This window comes from Danio rerio, chromosome 10 (genome assembly GCF_052040795.2).
Source record: "Danio rerio strain M-AB ecotype USA chromosome 10, GRCz13ab, whole genome shotgun sequence".
Classification (NCBI taxonomy): Eukaryota; Metazoa; Chordata; class Actinopteri; order Cypriniformes; family Danionidae; genus Danio; species Danio rerio.
The window spans coordinates 37,612,784-37,633,292 of NC_141030.1; the positions used below are offsets into that span (position 1 = coordinate 37,612,784).

Genomic DNA, 20,509 nt, shown 5'->3' on the forward strand with positions numbered 1-20,509 from the left:
TGTAGATGTCCTGGGAAGCTCACCTCCTACAACGCGGTCAGCAGTTCGCACAATCCTATGTATACCTTTGCGATTGCTGCTGGTGCTGTTTCCATACCAGGTGGGGATGCAGCCAGTCAGGATGCTCTCTCCACAATGCAGATGTAGAATGAGCGAGGATGTACAGGCTCATTCCAGACCTCCTGAGATGCCTGACAAAGAAGACTGCCTTCCTCAGCTCTGCATCTGTGTGAGCAGTCCATGTCAGATCCTCAGAGATGTGGACTCCAAGAAACTTGGAAGTGCTGACCCTCTCAACTGGTGTCCTGTTGATGGTGATGGGAGTGTGTTCTCTTTTCTCTCTCCTGAAATCCACCATATTCAAATAAAATGTCTATTGTAATTTTAAATGTCTATAATTTTAATTTAATATTATCGTATAAATAATTATTTATAATTATTTTTTTATATCTGAAGTAACCATGGGTACAATTTGATTTACTAAAATTACATCCAAAATTGATATGGTTTTTGCATTTTAAAGATATTTGTTTGAATTTTAGAAATACTTGTTTTATTTTATTTTACAAACTTTCAAATAAATATTTTTAAATACATTGTTTTTAAATATTCATCTAGTAATTTTTTTTTACTAAAATTAAAATATAAATATATTAAAAACAATGTTAAAATAATAGTTATACTGTTTCCTGGAAACTTTGTTTATATATATATATATATATATATATATATATATATATATATATATATATATATATATATATATATATATATATGTATATATATATATTTTTTTTTTCTAATTGTAGTGAAACTTTCTATTCAAAAATATAAAAATGAATATTCATAATTCCAGGAATCAAAGTTTTATGAAAATAAGCCTTCTTTTATTCAGCTTTCCCAGCTGACGTAGCTTCTTCAGGTTCACATACCTATTTTTCTGTTAAATTTTATTCATTTTTCTGTGAGGTGGAGGTGGATTTCTCCATGCCAGCTCTCCTTCAAGATCCCTATAATAATTCTGGCCAGATGAGCTAGCGGCACATCTTACCCCAAAGCATCTGGCACAGCTTACCCCACATCCATCATTTTGAAATACGGCTCATTTGTTAATGAACGTCTAATGTTTAGCCTAATAATAATACTGTGGTTTGACACTTTGGCAGTTCACGTGTATGACAAACATGTAAGATTGAGATAAATTAACTTTGACAGCTCATTTTTTTCCCCTCTGTGTGGAAAATTTACTTTCGCATGCAGTTATAAATCAAGAATAATGGGCTGCTTCTTAATATATGGTGACATTACAACAGCACAAAAAACTGTGAAATGGTATTTCTCTTCTAAATGATGTCCTATCAGGATTTATGCTTACTGAGGGACACCCTGAAATATGATTAATTATGGTGGCCTAATATTGACACTCTTGTGCAAAGACTGGAGATTGTTCGGTGTGTTTATTGTTTAACCTAGGGGTGACCAGAATGACCAAAAATTTCACAGTATGAGCAATTTTATGTAAAAACTGAATATTTCTTACTATAGTTATTTAAATAGGTAATTATTGCAGAAATCAACAAAAAGGGTTATAATAAATAAACTTAAATACTTCAGAAATGAAAATGGCTTTGTTAAGCACAGTAGCGATGCACAATATTGGATTTTTGCCAGTTTTTCAAACTCATTTTGGTTGAGCTGATGCTGATATCTTTTCTGTGTGTTATTACAAATTATTCATTTACAGGTTAATTCACAGGGTTAGGTTTGAGATTTGTATTCTTTACAAGTGTTTGCTTATCACAATAAATAATGGCTTGTTCCTATTAGTGTAACAGCAGCCCCTGTTTTTCTTCTGGGGTAGGCACTAAGACCCAGCGGGAGGCTGATAAGGAGAGATATTGTAAAGAAAAAGGTTTATTAGACCACATACTGCATTAAGCTCTGTACGATTTGTGCCACATTCAATAAGTCAATCCTTTTTCATATATTCATACCAATATAACAAACAATACTAAGCATGTTATGGCATAACTTAATATTGTTTGTGTATTTTACTGTGATTTCCTTGTCTGGGGTTTACAGCACCACCGTGTGAATCAGTCCTCTTACTGGGTAGGACCAGGGGGAGGCTATTAGTCAGCAGAGCCACAAACAGCCATTTAACTTACTGAGGGATATTATTGTACACAGCGTTATTCTGTACTCACATTTGCAGTTTCAAGTCGGCAAAACAAAGTAGTTCATCTGAATCAGAGGTTCTCAACCTTAATCACTTCAAGGCCCACCTCCTTCTCCGAAAATGTTTTAAAGGCCTTACTGATTGTCTAGACAAAATGCTTATTTTAAAGCTTTATTTATTAGCAAAACATTTATTGGCGAAGCAGTGGCGCAGTTTGAGCCTCGGCTCAGTTGGTGTTTTCTGTGTGGAGTTTGCACGTTCTCCCTGCGTTCACGTGGGTTTCCTCCGGGTGCTCCGGTTTCCCCCGCAGTCCAAAGACATGTGGTACAGGTGAATTGGGTAGGCTAAATTGTCCGTAGTGTATGTGTGTGTGTGTGAATGAGTTTGTGGATGTTTCCCAGAGATTGGTTGCGGCTGGAAGGGCATCCTCTGCGTAAAAAACTTGCTGGATAAGTTGGCGACCCCGGATTATTAAATGGACTAAGCCAACAAGAAAATGAATGAATGATTGAAAACATTTATTTTGCCTTCTATTGTTCTCTTATTTTTTACATAATTTTCTAAAAAAGCTGAAACGTATACCCAGCAGCCACAAAAGTCATATGATTTAGCTATTCGGTTATAGTTTGGTCGTGACGGTAAGAGCAAAATTTTAGTTTAACGTCAAATGATGCCATAATAGGACTTCCATAAAACGTCAGTATACCATCAGTAGACGTTGATCTTTGCTTGATTTTAGGTTGTGAAATTAGCTAACCAGGCGAGGCAGTGGCGCAGTAGGTAGTGCTGTTGATTCACAGCAAGAAGGTCACTGGTTCGAACCTTGGTTCAGTTGGTGTTTCTGTGTGGAGTTTGCATGTTCTCCCTGTCTTCGCGTGGGTTTCCTCCGGGTGCTCCGGTTTCCACCACAGTCCAAAGACATGTGGTACAGGTGAATTGGGTTGGCTAAATTGTCCATAGTGTATGAGTGTGTGTGTGAATGAGTGTGTGGATGTTTCCCAAAGATGGGTTGCGGCTGGAAGGGCGTCCGCTGCGTAAAAAACTTGCTGGATAAGATGGCGGTTCATTCCGCTGTGGCGACCCCGGATTAATAAAGGGACTAAGCCGACAAGAAAATGAATGAATGAATGAAATTAGCTAACCAAAGTCCAATGTCATCTTAGCGTCATATTGTGATGTCCATACCAACGTGTAACAACAGTAGACTGTGATCTTTAGTTGGTTTACATTTGTGGCATTAACTAACCAAAATCCAACATCATATTAACTTCATAATGTGACGTCCATACAACGTCAAAGTGTAACATTAGTAGACATTGATCTTTGGTTGATTTTAGGTTGTGGAATTAACCAACCAAAGTCCAACATCATATTAACGTAATAATGTGACATCCATACAACGTCAAAGTTTAACATCAGTAGATAATGATCTTTGGTTGGTTTAAATTTGTGGCATTAACTAACCAAAATTCAACATCCTGATGATGTTGGGGTACAATGTCAATCTGACGTCCTATTGACGTCCCGTGCCTGGAGGATATATATATATATATATATATATATATATATATATATATATATATATATATATATATATATATATATATATATATATATATATATATATATATATATATATATATATACATATATAATCCTGACAATACAACAAGACATGGCAAAAAAAAAAAAAACAAACAAAAAAAAACTGCTGCTGCTTTTAATTAGCCTGACTACTATTCATCTATCTATCTACTATTCTGTTGCTCCTGATGGCGCTAGCGGTTACAATGGTCTTTCATCTCGTTTTACGCTTGAACAGCTAAGTGAATGCTTAGGTCTATTTAACTGAATGTATTATTATTACATTACAACATTGATGCTGTAATAACAACCTTGTGAAATTGAAAATAGTCACATTAAGCTTTCACCGAAAGTTGGCTTTAAAACTTTAGCTGTGCATAGAGCCCATTAGCCTATTCAATCACAGAAAACGGGAAATGCCATTACTACTATCATTTTAATATTACATATTTAATAATAAAATCAAATAATCATAGTATAATATTTAAGTTCTTTTAAAGATAATTTTACTAGTGGGCCGCTGCCCAGCGATTAAGAATCCCTGATCTAAATCACGTTTACCTGTTGATTGATGACCAGATCTTACTATTAGGCTCATGAATAGCATCCTCCCCATGCTTATGCACACAGCATGCAGATTACCACGCTCACTTCACACTCAGAAACTATCAGTTGACTGTTTATTCATCGTTAAAAATATTTACCATCATACTGCCCAGCCCTAGTGTAACCTTTTGATCTTTAATATCAAATAAATAAGAGTGAATGCTTCTTTGAAACCCTTTTGTGGTGATGAAGATGCCTTTGTATTGAAGATTTTCAACAAGACCAAAATAACTTCTGCAATTCTCCCGCTGTGATTCTTGGGGATTTTTTTGGCCACTTGAACAATCCTCTTAACATTGTGTTGGAAGACACATACGGGTCCTCTTCAGGATGGAGTCATAACACTAAACGTGGACTGAATTTCTTTATCGTTGCCTTGTCCTCTGAATTGGGCATTGTCAATGTTATTGCTGTCTTCTAATAGCCTCTTGCCAATTTGTGACGATTATCAACCTTTTGCCCTCAAATAACTGTTGTCAGTCCGTTTCCCAAATAATAATGCAACTTACGGCTGAACTACTATAGTTAGATGCATCGTTTGGGAAATAAACCATAAAAATAATTCATTTTATTTATAAATGGCCCCTTTCTATACATGAAAGATTATAAAGTTATAAATACAAACACATCAACCACATCTTATTTAGCGTAAAGTGCAATTTAAAGGTTTAATTGGGGGAATTAGGAAAAGTAATTAGGCAGGTCATTGTATAACGATGGTTTGTTCTGTAGACAATTAAATAATGCTTAAGCAGGCTAAAAATATTGACTTTAAAATGGCTTTAAAAGAAAAAAAACTGTTGAACGAAATAAAACAATTCAGACTTTCCCCAGAAGAAAAAAATATTAGGAAATACTGAGAATAATTCTTGCTCTGTTAAACATAATTTAGGAAATAGTTAAATAAGAAAAAAAATGAACATGAGGGCTAATTGTGTTATCTTCAGTTATAGAATTATGACAGATATAACATCTTGTATCGGTGCAAGTGGATTTGGGGTATCCATTTACCTTAGTGGGCACATGCGGCATTGGGTGAATTGATTTCTGGTACACATGGAGGATGTCAAAGACTCATTAAAGCAAATAAAAACAAGGCCTGGCTTTATAATTGCTTATGGCATCACGGGACGTACAGTCAGCCTGGCTATAATTAAATCATTGTAATTCTCTGGATTTTCTTGACGCACCAGCTAAACTACCAGTGTCTGTGCATGAAATTTTAACAATGTTACAGCCTTTAATGCTTGGTCCAGTGATTTATGTGTGTGTGTGAAAAAAAGCTCTCAACAAAACAAGTTGAACGTTTTGTTTTGTTCTTATTTTAGCTGTGTAAGTGTCTGCATGAGAGTGTTTATACCCGCATCTTCATTAGTATGCTAGTCATCATGTTCTTTGGTTTGTTTGAAAAGGTTGTCTCAAGAATAAGGAACAAAGAGAGCCTGTGACACTTAGGACACCCTGTCTATTATTTTATTCTATTTTATTTTATTTTATTTTATTCATAAATTAAATAAATAAACACTTGTCTTTGGACTGTGGGGGGAAACCGGAGCACCCGGAGAAAGCCCCCGAAATGCCATCTGACCCAGCTGAGACTCAAACCAGTGACCTTCTTGCTGTGAGGCGACAGTGCTAACCACTGAGCCATAAAGTTACAAGTATATTAATATAAAGTCTTTCTTTATTTCATTCATTCATTCATTCATTCATTCATTCATTCATTCATTCATTCATTCATTCATTCATTTATTTATTTATTTATTTATTTATTTATTTATTTATCTTTTTATTTATTTGTTTGTTTATTTTATAAACTAGTGACTAGTAGCCAGTCATAACATTTTGTTCACATTTTAAATGACAAAAATTTATTTATTTATTTATTTATTTATTTATTTATTTATTTATTTATTTATTTATTTATTTATTTATTTATTTATTATTTAGTTTTTATTAATTCATTTATCTTTTTTATATATATTCATTCATTTATTTATTAGTTTATTTTATAAACTAGTCACTACAGCCAGTGACAACATTTTGTGAACATTTTAGATATTAAACAGTTTATTTTATTTTATTTTACATAATATAATACATGATGAATGTTAATGTGTTCAAAATTATATTAAGAAAAAAACTATATTTACTTTTTTAGTTCTTTTTTTCCATAAACCTAGTCACTACTAGTATTTATTTTATTTTTGTTTATTTTATTATTATTTTGCTTTATTTTATATTATTTTATTTTGTTTGTTTTGTTTTGCCAGCAATAAATGTATTCTATATATTCAAATAATAATACATGAATAAATGTCAATATGATCATTGTTCAAAATTATATACATTATAGATAATACATTTTTTATTTAACTTTATAAATTTATGTTATTTTTAATAATTTAATTTAATTTTGTTTGATATTATATATTTATTTTTTTTTTTTTATTTTTCTTTTATCTGACCGGTAATAAATGTATTCTAAATACTAAAAATGTAATACATGAATAAATGTTATTGTTCAAAATATATTAAATATATATTTACTTTTTCAGTTTATTTATTTTTTTATTCATGAATTAGTCTCTTGTAGTATTTATTTTATTTTATCTGACAAGCAATAAATGTATAATATTTGAAATATAATACATGAATAAATCTACAGTATTTAGTTTTTCAATTCATTTAATTTCCCTAAACCTTGTATAATTTTTTTATATAAACAATAATTTTGTTCATGTACGAGTCATGAAAAACAAATACACAAAAAAGCTTGACAAAAATGTCTAACATAATGACTAATATTCTAATAGAGTTGCTGGTATATATTTATTTTTTTTTGTTATTTGCTTGTGTTTATAGCTCATCTCCTTTACATAAATAGACATGCGCTTTAGTTTATTTAAACAGCTTTTTTCTAAGAATAACAAATCAACAAAATCTGTAACGCTTGCTGGGTAGTCTTTCAACTCTGGACAGCTGAAACGTTATTATAATCCACACTTGTACTGGTTTTAAAGTATGTGTAAATGAAGCAACTCTCACTCAACATGAATCATATCAGCAAAAAATGTACAGCTGTCTGAGTTTAACCACTTAATATAACTCATGCAGCCTGTCATAAGTTGTTTTATACCACTGAACCATGTTCAACCATTACCAAAGAAGCTGATTATTTTCAGACAGGACACCCACAGACTAGAAATTTACTGATTTTCTTTTCCTGGCAAGCTTTAATCTGATTGGCCAGTTTGAAGCCACTTCATGAAGCCACTTCAGGCACACAGAGTTTATTATCTGTCAACTTAGAAACATGTGGAAAGAGTCATGTTTACGAGGCACCGGATGAAACGTCGAGTTCTGAGTTTGAATGGATTTGCCTGTGTGAACAAAACAAACTGTTGTATGTCAGTCAGACACGCTCTTTTCGTGGCTGTTTATAGGTACAGATCAGGGGTGATACCGGGATGGAAACTGCCACCCTATAAAAAAACATACTTAATTGTGATTGGATAAAGGACGGTTTATATTGACGTTAAAATAGACAAAAGTCTTTTTATTAACGTAATGTCCAAGTTATGACCCAAAAATGACAATTCTGTCATCATTTACTCACCCTTGACCATGAAAGTCAATGGTTACAGGTTTCCAGTTTTCGTCAAAATATTGTCTTTTGCTTAAAAAAATCATAACATTTTTACTATCCCTTTAATTTATTTATCCAACCAGTCCAGCTATTATGGTTTAAGCAAAATCCCTCATATTGTACAGCAGAATTTTCTAGACCTTTTGGTTTCTGTTGAACCCAAATGAAGATATTTTAAAGAATGTTGTAAACTTGTAGTCATTAAAATCTACAGTAAAAAAAAAAGAAAATACCCTTTTCACTATTCTGTTTTTTTTTAGTCATCAAATTTGGGTAAACTACTATTTTAGTCTTTGAACGAGATAAATTTTTTCCTCAAATAACAAAAGAAAAGCTTGTTTGCCAACATTTTTTAAAATACCTTCTTTTTTGTTCAACAAAGTAGCAAATTAAAAAGGTTTGGAACAAGTGAAGGAAGAGTAAATGATGACTGATTTTTTTATTTTATTTTTAGATTACCTATACCAATGCTTCAGGATCTGAGGCTTGTTCATCATGCTTTGTAAATTCATCTTGGCATAAACATATTTTCGCTAAGTTTGTTTAGAACTGTTCTTTTTATGAAAAATATACTTTATCATGCAGACCTAATTCACCTAATTACCTAATTTAACTGTTCAACCAACCAACCAACCATCCAATCAACCAACCAACCAATCAAATAAACCGTCCAACCAACCAACCATTAAACCAACCAACCAACCAGCCATCCAACCAGCCATCCAACCCACCATCCAACCAACCAACCAACCAACCAACCAACCAACCAACCAACCAACCAACCAACCAACCAACCAACCAACCAACCAACCATTTAACCAACCAGCCATCCAACCAATCGCCCAACCAACCAGCCGTCCAACCAACCATCCAACCAACCAACCAACCATTCAACCAACCAGCCATCCAACCAATCGCCCAACCAACCAGCCGTCCAACCAACCAACCATTTAACCAACCAGCCATCCAACCAATCGCCCAACCAACCAGCCGTCCAACCAACCTACTATTCAACCAACCAGCCATCCAACCAATCGCCCAAACAACCAGCCGACCAACCAACTGTTCAACTAACCAACCAACCAACCAACCAGCCATCCAACTAACCATCTTACCAACCATCCATCCAACCAACCAACCAGCCATTCAACCAACCAGCCATCCAACCAATCGCCCAACCAACCAGCCGTGCAACCAATGAACTAACCATCCAACCAATCGCCCAGCCAACCAACCAACCAACCAACCAACCAACCAATCAATCAACTAACCAACCGTCCAACAAACAAACCCAGCAACTGTCTAGCCAACCAAACAAACCAACCAACCAATCGTCCAACAAACCAACTATTCACCAACTGTCCAACCAACCAGCCGACCAACCAACTGTCCAACGAACCGTCCAACCAATCAATCATCCAGTCAACTATCAACCAACCAACCACCCAACAATCGAATCAACCATTAACCAACCAACCGTTCAACCAACCAACAATCGAATCAACCGTTAATCAACCAACCAACCAACCAACCAACCAACCAACCAACCGTCAAACAAACCAACTGTTCAACCAACTGTCCAACCAACCAGCTGACCAACCAACTGTCTAACCAACCAACCAGCCATTCAACCAACCAACCGTCCAACAAACCAACTGTTCAACCAACTGTCCAACCAACCAGCCATTCAACCAACCAACCAACCAACCGTCCAACAAACCAACAGTTCAACCAACCGTCCAACCAACCAACCAACCAACCAACCGTCCAACAAACCAACTGTTCAACCAACTGTCCAACCAACCAGCCAACCAACCAACTGTCCAACCAACCAGCCATTCAACCAACCGTCCAACAAACCAACAGTTCAATCAACTGTCCAACCAACCAGCCGGCCAACCAACTGTCCAACCAACCAACCAGCCATTCAACCAACCGTCCAACCAACCAACCAGCCATTCGACCAACCGTCCAACCAACCATCTTCCCAACCATCCAACCAACCAACAAACAAACTGTTCAACCAACCAACCAACCAATCAACCAACCAACCATCCAGTCCAGTCCAGTCCAGCTTACAGCAGTCTTTATAGACCAGATTCTTTGTAGACCATTAGCCCAACAATAATATGTGCCTAAGAAAATGCATGTCATTCCCTGCAATGATGCTTTCCTCAGTGTTGCCACTTCAGAAATAATAGTCTAGATCCGCCCTGGGCCAGGTTAAGATGTTTAGTCAAAGGTCTGACTACAACTCCATTGACTGTTAATATGCATCTTCAGTTAACAATAAAAAAACTCCCTGTATCAGTGCCAAATGTGTCATTTGAGCATTTCTAAGCATTTTTCCCTCTATAATGAGCACTTTGGACTCATTTTCAGGTTTTCCGTGAGCAATGTGCACCGTAATTATAGTCAGCACAGAAATAGATGGACAATGGCCATCCGCCGGGGCAGTGTGATTTTTGACGTTTTACCTGTTCAAGCAGACTCACTCATGCTGTGATACTCGCGCCGCTGAATGACAATTTGCCATCTGCTAGTCCAGCCTGACAGTTCTGAGAGAAAGACTTTCAGCAGCACTATCAAAGTCAGTCACGTCCTCTTGCCAGATGAATGAATCCAGCATGGGGCTTCACGAGGCTCACTGATTATTCATGTAGTTGTCATGCACCTATGGCTCTTGATCAAATTTATATTTGTTGTTGCAGGCACAGCTGTGGGATGAGTTTTCCCGGTCATCGGCACAGTTTTTTTTTTTCAACTTGTATCCACGAGTTTTTATTTGTTAAATTTACTGCTATTTTATTGTGTTTTTCTGGGCTTGCTTTTCTTTGCAGGGACTTTGCGGAGAATGACGTTGAGTTGCTGAATTATTCCACTCTGATGACATGCACAGAGCTCACAGTGCTGTAAGTTTTTTATTTTATTAATTTTTTTTACATTTTATTTATTTATTCTTTAAAACATTGTAAAATCAGATTATTTTTTGTTTACACGATGGCTTTGCGTACATGGATCGCTGCATCACAATTTATAAAGGCTACGTGGCAGTGAGTTTGATTTAATAGTTTGTTTATCTGAAAGCAGTGCAGATGTTTGTTTTTAGTTTATGATGTCGCTCTTGGATCTCAGGCATGTTTTTTTTTTCCTTTTAAATCTTTCGTTTATTATCTCTTAAGGGAAATGCTTGTACTTGGTTAGTAATGAGGATGTGAGTGCATTGTGTGTGAGGAAAAAAATACTTTGGTTTTGTGGAGAATGTATTCAGGCTGTCGAAATTGTTATTTAGAAATCATAATTATAAAAACATAATGATTATTATGTAATCATAAGAATATAGTTGTCATATTTGCTGTTGAAGGCAAAATGATTACCTTTTGAGAATTTTTTTTAAATATTTCCCACAAGTTTAAGAGTTTATTATTTTATTTTATTTTATATTTTTTAGCATTTTTAACATAACAGTTTTAATAACTAATTTCTCTAAATTTTTTTGTGTTTGTCATGAGGACAGAACATAGTATTTTACTGGTTATTTTGCAAGATACTAGTGTTCCGTTTAATGTGTAATTTAGGGTGCTTTCACACTTGTTCCAAATGCCTGGTCCGAACCCAAGCTCAGTTGCCCCCGCCTTGGCTTTTTTGTGTTCACACTGTTTTTTTCTTTCTGAACACTGATACGCTTGCGCCATCAAGCTGCTATTTTGTGTACAGCTGTTGCTAGGTGGCGGCAACAAAAGCAAAGCCCCAAAATAGAGACGTATGCATATCACAGTCATTCTACTTTTACTGAAACTTTTGGCTTTCTTACCAAAACCAAATTACAAAGAGCCACTTACGTCTATTTGCAGAAAAAAAAATATTAAAAACGTTCGCCAAGGAAGCTGATACACAGGCATACAGACATGAATGAACATTATAAAACTAAAGTTTGTTGTACTGTTGGCGGTTCACTTGTGTTTTTTGCCACGATTGCATTCATATCAAAAGTGAACCGGTCCAGAGTTCACACAAACCATACTCCAGACCACCTCTTTCAGGCGGACTTGGGTATGGTTTACGGGTGTGCACCCAAGTTCAAAGGATAGCGTTCACACTTGATAAACGTACCGAACTCTGATGACAAATGAACTCGGTTGCGGACCAAAAGTGCTAGTGTGAAAGCACTCTTAAAGGCTTAACTACTGTAGGCTAATTAGGTTTCAAGTCAGGTTAATTAGGCAAGTCATTGGACAGCAGTGAAATATTCTGTAGCCAATCGGTAAAAGATTTTTTTAAGGGCTAATAATATTGAAAAAATATTTTAAAATATTTTTATACATAAATTATTTAAAATATTGCCTTCAACTATACAAACATACTAAATTAATAGTAAGGAAAAACTACAAAGAACTAATTCTTTTGAAATGGTCTGTGATTGTGATATTCATGGTGGCACAGTGGCTTAGTGGTTAGCACTATCGTCTCACAGCAAGAAGGTTGCTGGTTCGAGTTCTGACAGAGCCAGTTGGCATTTATTTGTGGAGTTTGCAGGTTTTCTCCATCTTGCCGTGGTTTTCCTTTGTGTTCTATGTTTCACCTCAGTCAAAAAGTGAAGTGAGCGTAAAGTGAGTTGAATGAACTAAATTGGCCGTAGTGTGTGAGTTTGTGTTTAAATGGGTGTTTCCTAGTAATGAGTTGTGGCTGGAAGGGCATCCGCTGCGTAAAACATTTGTTGGAATAGTTGGCAGTTCTTTCCGCTGTGGTGGCCCATGATAAATAAGGAACTAAGCGGAAGGAAAATTATTGAATGAATATGATATGCATTCAAGCATGTTTATGGTGTCATACTTTTTTATTAAGAGCATTATTATAACTATAATAGCTATGTGTATTTTTGTGGTTATTGATTTCACCAACAGGTGCTCCAGTTTTCCCTACAGTCCAAAGACATGCAGTATAGGTGAATTGAATAAGCTAAATTGGGCGTAGTTTCATGTGTATTGTGTGTGAATGCAAGAGTGTATGGGTGTTTCCCAGTGTTGTGTTGTGGCTGAAAGGGCATTCTCTGTGTTAAACATATGCTGGATAAGTTGGCGGTTCAATAATCAGACGCCTGTTTAATAAAGGGACTAAGCTGAAAAGAAAACGAATGTATGAATGATCTCGCCAACCATTTAAAGTTGAGTTTCAAATAATTTGCTAATTTTTACCAGAAATTTTTTTGTTTAGAAAATAGTTTTTTAATTTTAAATGATTGGACATTTTGCATTTTAACAGAGCAGACTTAACAGTCGCCATGTTCCTGGTACAGATTAAGAAACACAAATCTGTTGACGTTTGTGATTTTGGACCAAAGCCTACCATTTGTCTGAAGACAACTGCAATTCAAGGATGAAATGTTGGCTGTTTTCTCACGCAGCTTCCATCTGCCAATCCTTTTAGAGGAAAATGTGGTTTGACAGATTGGTTTGACAGACTTTCTATTTTCCTTCTCCATTCGCATAAAATTAATAGAGTTTGTCGCAACTGATTATATCACTTGAAGAAAAAGCTATTGATCTGGGGTTCTGTTTAAACTTCTGTCACTTTTTCACTGTTTAATCTTCGCCAATTATCAATGAGCGACTAGTTTTTGATGAATCCAATCCCAATTTGTCTGAGAGCACCTGTGAATTTGACTCCTTTGCAGCCGCCGTCCTGTTTTCGACCTGAAAGAGTTGAAAGCAGACTGTCTCCCAGGAACAGTGCGATGATGGAGAGATTTTGTCAGTGTCATTGTTGCCTTGTGCAAAAAGACTGACGTCTCTGACAGCAGCAACAATACCCCTTCCAGGCATTTTCTCCAGGCTCTATTATGTTTATTATTAAGACATTCTGTTTTGAAATAGATGTGCAGAAGTGTTAGACATATCTCTAAATGAGACTTTAAGGGAGAGATGGGTATCTCCGCAAATAGAGGGTCAGCTTGCCCTTACCGGAAAAAATAAGTTGGAAAATGTGGTAGGATTTCGTTATGGCTGTTTCACAGGGCAGTGGCTGTTCTTTCAGGTTTTTCATACAACTTTTCTTTCTTTTTTCTTTTTTGCTCTCATTGGAAAGTAACATTAAGTTTCTGTCTTTTTTTTTTTTAAACCCAGAACATTTCATGACAATAATATCAAGACCCTTCCAGAAAACACCTTTCATTCTCTTGGATCACTGGCTGAACTGTGAGTACCTCAGTGCATAATCTGAAAGGGTGTATGATTGTATGATTTGAGAAATAATAACTCTAATTCAAACATTCTGCATGTACATCTTTTTATACACATGGATTTCACTCGTCTGATTGATTGTATGTGTTTTTCTTTCTTGATTTTCAGAGATCTGTCCTGCAACAGGATTTCCAAACTTCCTAAAAACACTTTCAAGAGTTTGAAATATCTGAAGAAATTGTGAGTAATGCAACTGTCAGTCACACATTTTAAACTGTTGAAGTAGTCGATGTATGCTATTAGTTACTTTACTTAAAAAAGTGAGTAAACCATTGACTCAAAACAACATTATTTGTTGTTTGTTTAAACTACTTATTTAAAATGAGCTGAAACAACACAATTCTTGAGGTTTCATTGGGACAACTTAATTGTTTTATGTTCATTCCACTTAAATTAGTAAAAACTAATGTTAACTTCCGTCATATTGTCCCAAAACAAATCGATTGTGTGGAACCCAGTATTTTTTACAGTGTTGCCTTAAAAGCTACAAGTTGATTTTACTTAAAGGTGCTGTGTGTAATTGATCCTTATGTAATTTGACTCTTCTAAAGCATACAAATACCATTATATGTTTGCAGATATTTAAGAAACATGCTAAGTGAACATTCTTGTTTATTCGAAAAACGATGCTAAAGTCAGATATTCTGCTTTGAAAATGTACTTTCCGTGCCAGCACATCTGTCTTTGTTTTGGTCCATTAACCCGCCCCCTGCCAGGTTAGCCAATTATATTACAGCACCCCGAGTTGCCTTGGTGGAAAACAGCATATTTCATTCATTCAGTTATGAAGGCTCTCAGAGTAGGAGTCCATGACCGAAATGTAACCTCTGGTGGAAAGTAGCAGACTCTGAAATGAGACACAGATTCAGAGTTCTACATGAGGTGGTTATTAATTAGCAAATAATATCAATATTGCGAACGTAAACATTAGGTGAGCAGGTTACGTTGTAACCCCATGTTCTAACATCACGCTGCCTGACGAGATTTGCAGTCATAAGCAATTTGGTTGTTTGCACCAGACGATATTACGACAGAAATTTAAATACAGCCATTTAAAAGAACAGAATAGTGCACTCACTGCACTCCAACAAAATTATAAGGTGTATAATCTAATTAATACATATTACACCTCTTTAACATTGTTAATCGTACATGCTGAATCACTGATATATGTTGGTTTACACCAGTCACAGTTCTAAAGTTCAATTTCTAGCTGCTTTCAGTAATATGGCAATGAATTGTATGTAAAATGACATTCAAACTCGCATTATTAGCATTTAACATTAAATAAAGCACAAGAGGTGTACCTTAGGTTTTCATTGTCAGTTTACTGTTTTTCAGCCGCTAGAAACAGAAGCCGTTTCTAAAATATAAGTTTCAGGTGTTGGTTAGGATCAAATTTTCTTTTAATATGGAAAATATTCCCTCTATTGCATGCTGTTGGTTTTATTTAGAACACAGTTTTAAATCAGCCTTAAGACTTGATCGTAAGGCACACTCCTGTTGGTCTACAATTTGGCAACCTGCGTGCGTGTGCGTGCGTGTGCGTGCGTGTGCGTGTGTGTGTGTGTGTGTGTTTAATCAGAAATGCAATATCTAATTCAACCTCTGAATGTCAAATACTGCACCTTTAAAATATGCCAGTAAACCCATTGACTTAACTTGGTACTTGTGATAATTATGCACATAGCTTGTTTACTTAATAATAAGGCAATGAGTTTACTTTCTTTTTTAAGTCAACTAATTGTTTTTTACAGTGCATGTAATAAACTAAAAAATATGCAATACATCACACTTGAAAATAATTGGCTATAGTTATTTTAGTCAAAAAGGGGGGAAAATCTGTCCTTTATTCAGTAACCCTCATGTCTTTCCAAAAACGTTAAAGTGTTATTTCTTCCATGGAACAAACAAGTCTGCAATTGGGAACTGTCAGCTCCTAAAAAATAAAAGTCTCCTTTGAAGCCATATGATAGCTTTTAGCAAAGAACAAACTTAAATTTTAACTCATCTGTGGTGCACGTCTGTATTCATTAAAGATGTTGTATTGGCATTATTAGTGCCAAAAATACAGATGGCCTTCAGAAGTCTGGGGATATAGCAAATGAGCGTTTCATGTTCTGTTTGGATCTTGAACAGCTTCTGGTAACCATCAACCAGATGGTTATAGCAACTCTCTAAAAGGGTCATAAATTAAGAAATCAAATTTGCATGGATCTTTTGTCAGATGAGAAGTCATTTCACTATTGGCTCTGTTTATATAGGGTATTAAGGTGCTTGTTTGGTTGATGAGATCTCTAGTTGATACACTTTGTGTTTTAATCTCTTTTATGTCCACTTTTTGCTGAAGAGATGTATAAATGGGCTGGCATGTGCACAGTATGAGTCTTTTCTAATCTTTAGGTTTAATACTGTGAAATAAGCTTGCACGATTTGCATATGAATATGAAAAGAAACAATGGAAAACAATGGAGAGAGCAGGGGCTTTTGCTTCTGCCCTGGTAGCCACAAAACTATGCCAAAACGCAGTGGGTTTGTGTTAGAATCAGAACATAAGGCTTTTTCAGAATTAGGTCAGTAAGCAGAGATTGGACTTTTGTGACTGTTTGAACACATTCATACTGTGTTTATAAGACTGTCATAAAACCTTTGTAACCAAGACATGACAGGTCTTGAATATGAAAGAGATTTTGTGCATGCTTATGACAACTGTCATTAAGTGTCATTAAGCGACATTGCTATGTTATGACAACTTGACATAACCAAATGCACCACAACCTGTCTGTGTCTTTGTTATGACAACTTGACATTACCAAGACAGCATAACTTGTCATAAATTTGTCGTAAGCATGAATTTTACAAGGACATTAATACTGCCATGCATTTTGTAAGTTTCATTAATATGTTTCTTGACCTTGACTACAGTGTTACAAATATAATTTGGCATTAATATTTAACTAAATGTCATTATAGGCGACGCAGTGGGTAGCACGTTCGCCTCACAGCAAGAAGGTCGCTGGGTCGCTGGTTCGATACTCGGCTCAGTTGGCGTTTCTGTGTGGAGTTTGCATGTTCTCCCTGCGTTCGCGTGGGTTTCTTCCGGGTGCTCCGGTTTCCCCCACAGTCCAAAGACATGCAGTACAGGTGAATTGGGTAGGCTAAATTGTCCGTAGTGTATGAGTGTGTGTGTGTGTGTGTGTATGGAAGGGCATCCGCTGTGTAAAAACTTGCTGGATAAGTTGGCGGTTCATTCCGCTGTGGCGACCCCAGATTAATAAAGGGACTAAGCCGACAAGAAAATGAATGAATAAATGTCATTATATATTAATGACACTGTTATGAAATTATTTGATAGAGTATTGACACTTTTACTGATGCATTTTAATGACAAATTAGTTCTGTTTCACTTAAGAAGTGATGAGAAAAATATTCATGACACAGTTATAATGGCCTCATAACAATTATGTTTATGACAGATTTATGACAAGTCATGTTCTCCTGATAATGTCAAGTTGTCATGACTAAAGCCTGTTTCACACTGCAAGCGCAAGCAGCGCATGGGCAGAGCGTGTTTTTTTGGCGTCCATCTTAACAGATTAGAGCTTTCACACCACACACAGAAGCAGAGTGTCAGCACGAGGCGTGAGCATAGCTGAAGCAGCAGTGCCACAATAGTTTCGGCGCTGGGTCTATTTTTGCCACGCTGCTCATGCTCAAATTAAGTGAAATTGTAAATTGGTAAGGACCAATTTACAACCAACCAAGGACCAACACATTGAATGACAGTAAAAGGTAGCAATTTTACCCAATAAATGCAGCGATAACATCCACTGATTTATATATAGTCAATTAAATTAACTTAAATGATTAAAAACGGCAGCAAATAGGTATTTAGGCCTGAACTACAAAACCAAATGTAAAACAATTTTAGAATCAGTTTTGCATGAGAGGGGAAAAAGAAAGTGGCCGCTTAAGATTGCTATTTAAGTGAGTTGAAGTCCATAGCGAAGTGTATCATGGGGAGTGTAGTTCGACAAGCCTGCTGGATGATGTGAGCTCGCTGTGTGCAGTGCAGCTGAAGCAGAGGAAGAAAGTTTTATTCGGCTTTGTTTTATGTTTACTCAAGTTAATTCACCCGGGAGCTGTTTGCACTGTGAACCTGACAACACGAAAATGAGTAAAAGAAGGGCATGCATTGATTACTTTTGTCCGTCACATCCTTTGCACGAGCATGAATTACCGAGCTGTTACTCTGCAGCTGGATATCGCTGAAGCGGAAAAAGTAACACTAGTTTGATCATGTATAAATATCATTATAACTATATTGTATAAATATTATTATAATTAGGCCTGACAATCAAAAAAAAAAAATGACATGAGATCACAGGCGATTGTCTTCTGAGTGCACCAGAGATGAATGACACTCCTCATAGATCCTGAGACGCATACAGTACTGTATGATCTATATAATTTGTAAAATAAAGACTTGCAGGTTAAGGAAACAGCATAGGAGGAAGTTGGTGGCCTTAGTTAGAGCTGTGAGGCCTTGGTGCAGATTAAAAGTTAAAAAAAAAAAAAGTGTATTTGTATATAGAGAGAGAGATAGGTAACTAGATAGAATAGACAGAGATATATTGATCTGCGCAGCAGCTGCCAGAGAGCTGCGTGCTGCAGACGCAGTTGGTGTGAAAGGCAAACGCCTGCGTGCTGCTTCTGCTCTCCATACACGCTGCACACGCACTGCTCACGTCCTGCTTTTTCTTGCGGTGTGAAACAGGCATAAGACAAAGACATGTTGTGGTCTCAAGCAATGTCATTGTTGCCTTTAAAATGACATAACTGAGGAAAACACACTTAACCACAATTGTCATGAGCATGCCTAAAATCACCTTCATATTCATTTAATGTCATATCATGACTATAAAGGTGTCTCCCTTTCAAGTAAAGTGTTACCACACATTAAACCAATATAACAGTCTATAAAAGTCAAATGTGTATTTGACTACTGTTGGAAGTGGTCAAAAGTGAACACTCTAAAAGTACTTTAGACCCAGTTTACTGCTGAATGTTACATGTTACATTTTAGCTTAGCAAACTGTAAGTTTCATAAATCTCATTGTTAGCAAAAAAAAAACTCCTCTCCTTAAATCCAAGCTGCCAAAAGGACTTGTTTTGTATTTTATAGCAGTATAAAAAATATGAAATAACACATAACTTATTCAACATTGCTGCTTTAGCTACCCCCATTGCACTGTAGTTGTAGTCTTATTCAATTTGTGCAATATATCAATACTTTTTTTAAGAGGCAATATCTTCAATATATACTATAGTTTGATGGGAGCATTTCTGAAAAAAGCAGAGAACGTTGAGTGAGCTGCCAAGGGGAAAGTGCATAATCCCTAGTGTGTCTTAAACTTAAGTCATGCTTTATATCACAGGCTTTAAAATATCCCATAAGATAAAGTTTTGGCTCTGATATTATCTCTGACAGATACTGTACATATGCTGCTGACATGCACTAAGCTACTTATCTAATGTGTTTGAGATGTGGTATTTTCCTCAGTGCAAAACCATCTGTAAATATTTGGAAGTTATGAAAATATTTCTATTTTGCTGTCAGCGTTTATGAGCGCCTGTATATGAAACAAACTTCAGTGAACGAGTACAGCCATGTTTTTTGAACCAGACAGGCCGATCTCAGTAATATATGTGTGTAAAACTTCTGACTTATACTCTAAATGTACTTTTTGCTAAAGCATTGGCAAAACTTTGCTAAAACATTACATTACATAAGTGTATTATTTGTAGGCTTTTAAACCCACAATTGTATTTAAATGACATCGGTAACTGTGTCATGTACAGTATAATGATGTTTCATAGACAAATTTTACCTCTGCTTTACATAAATATTATTTTGTTTTTAGGTTATAATGTTACAATGTCATGTGATTCACTCATAGCATTTAATATGGAGTTTTGTTCATTCAACAACTTAAATGTAAAAAATAATGAAATAATTATTTAAATTTTTTATCCAGATATTAAAACAATAATTAGATAATATTAAGACACAATTACTAGTCCTCCTGTCAAATTTTAAAGTCTCAAGTTTTTCAAAGTCTTTTTTAATTATTTTAAGTGATTCTTAACAGAGAGAATATTTTTAACACATTTTAAACACAATAGTTTTAATCACTAATTTCTAATAACTAATTTTTTTTGTCTATGCCGTGATGACAGCACATGATATGT

At 35.6% G+C, this 20,509-nt stretch overlaps 2 protein-coding genes across 5 annotated transcripts in view; one reads left to right on the forward strand and one right to left on the reverse strand.

The window, feature by feature from the left end:
• Window positions 1–20,509, reverse strand: part of LOC147842141 (uncharacterized) — a 1,078,568-nt gene that overhangs the window by 169,938 nt on the left and 888,121 nt on the right. The window lies entirely within an intron of this gene.
• Window positions 1–20,509, forward strand: part of rxfp2a (relaxin family peptide receptor 2a) — a 135,820-nt gene that overhangs the window by 96,189 nt on the left and 19,122 nt on the right. For all 4 annotated transcript variants that reach the window (XM_087269772.1, XM_087269771.1, XM_087269770.1 and 1 more), the window contains 3 exon segments: window positions 10,859–10,930; window positions 14,141–14,212; window positions 14,366–14,437. In XM_087269772.1, the coding sequence (XP_087125898.1) occupies window positions 10,859–10,930; window positions 14,141–14,212; window positions 14,366–14,437 (216 nt within the window).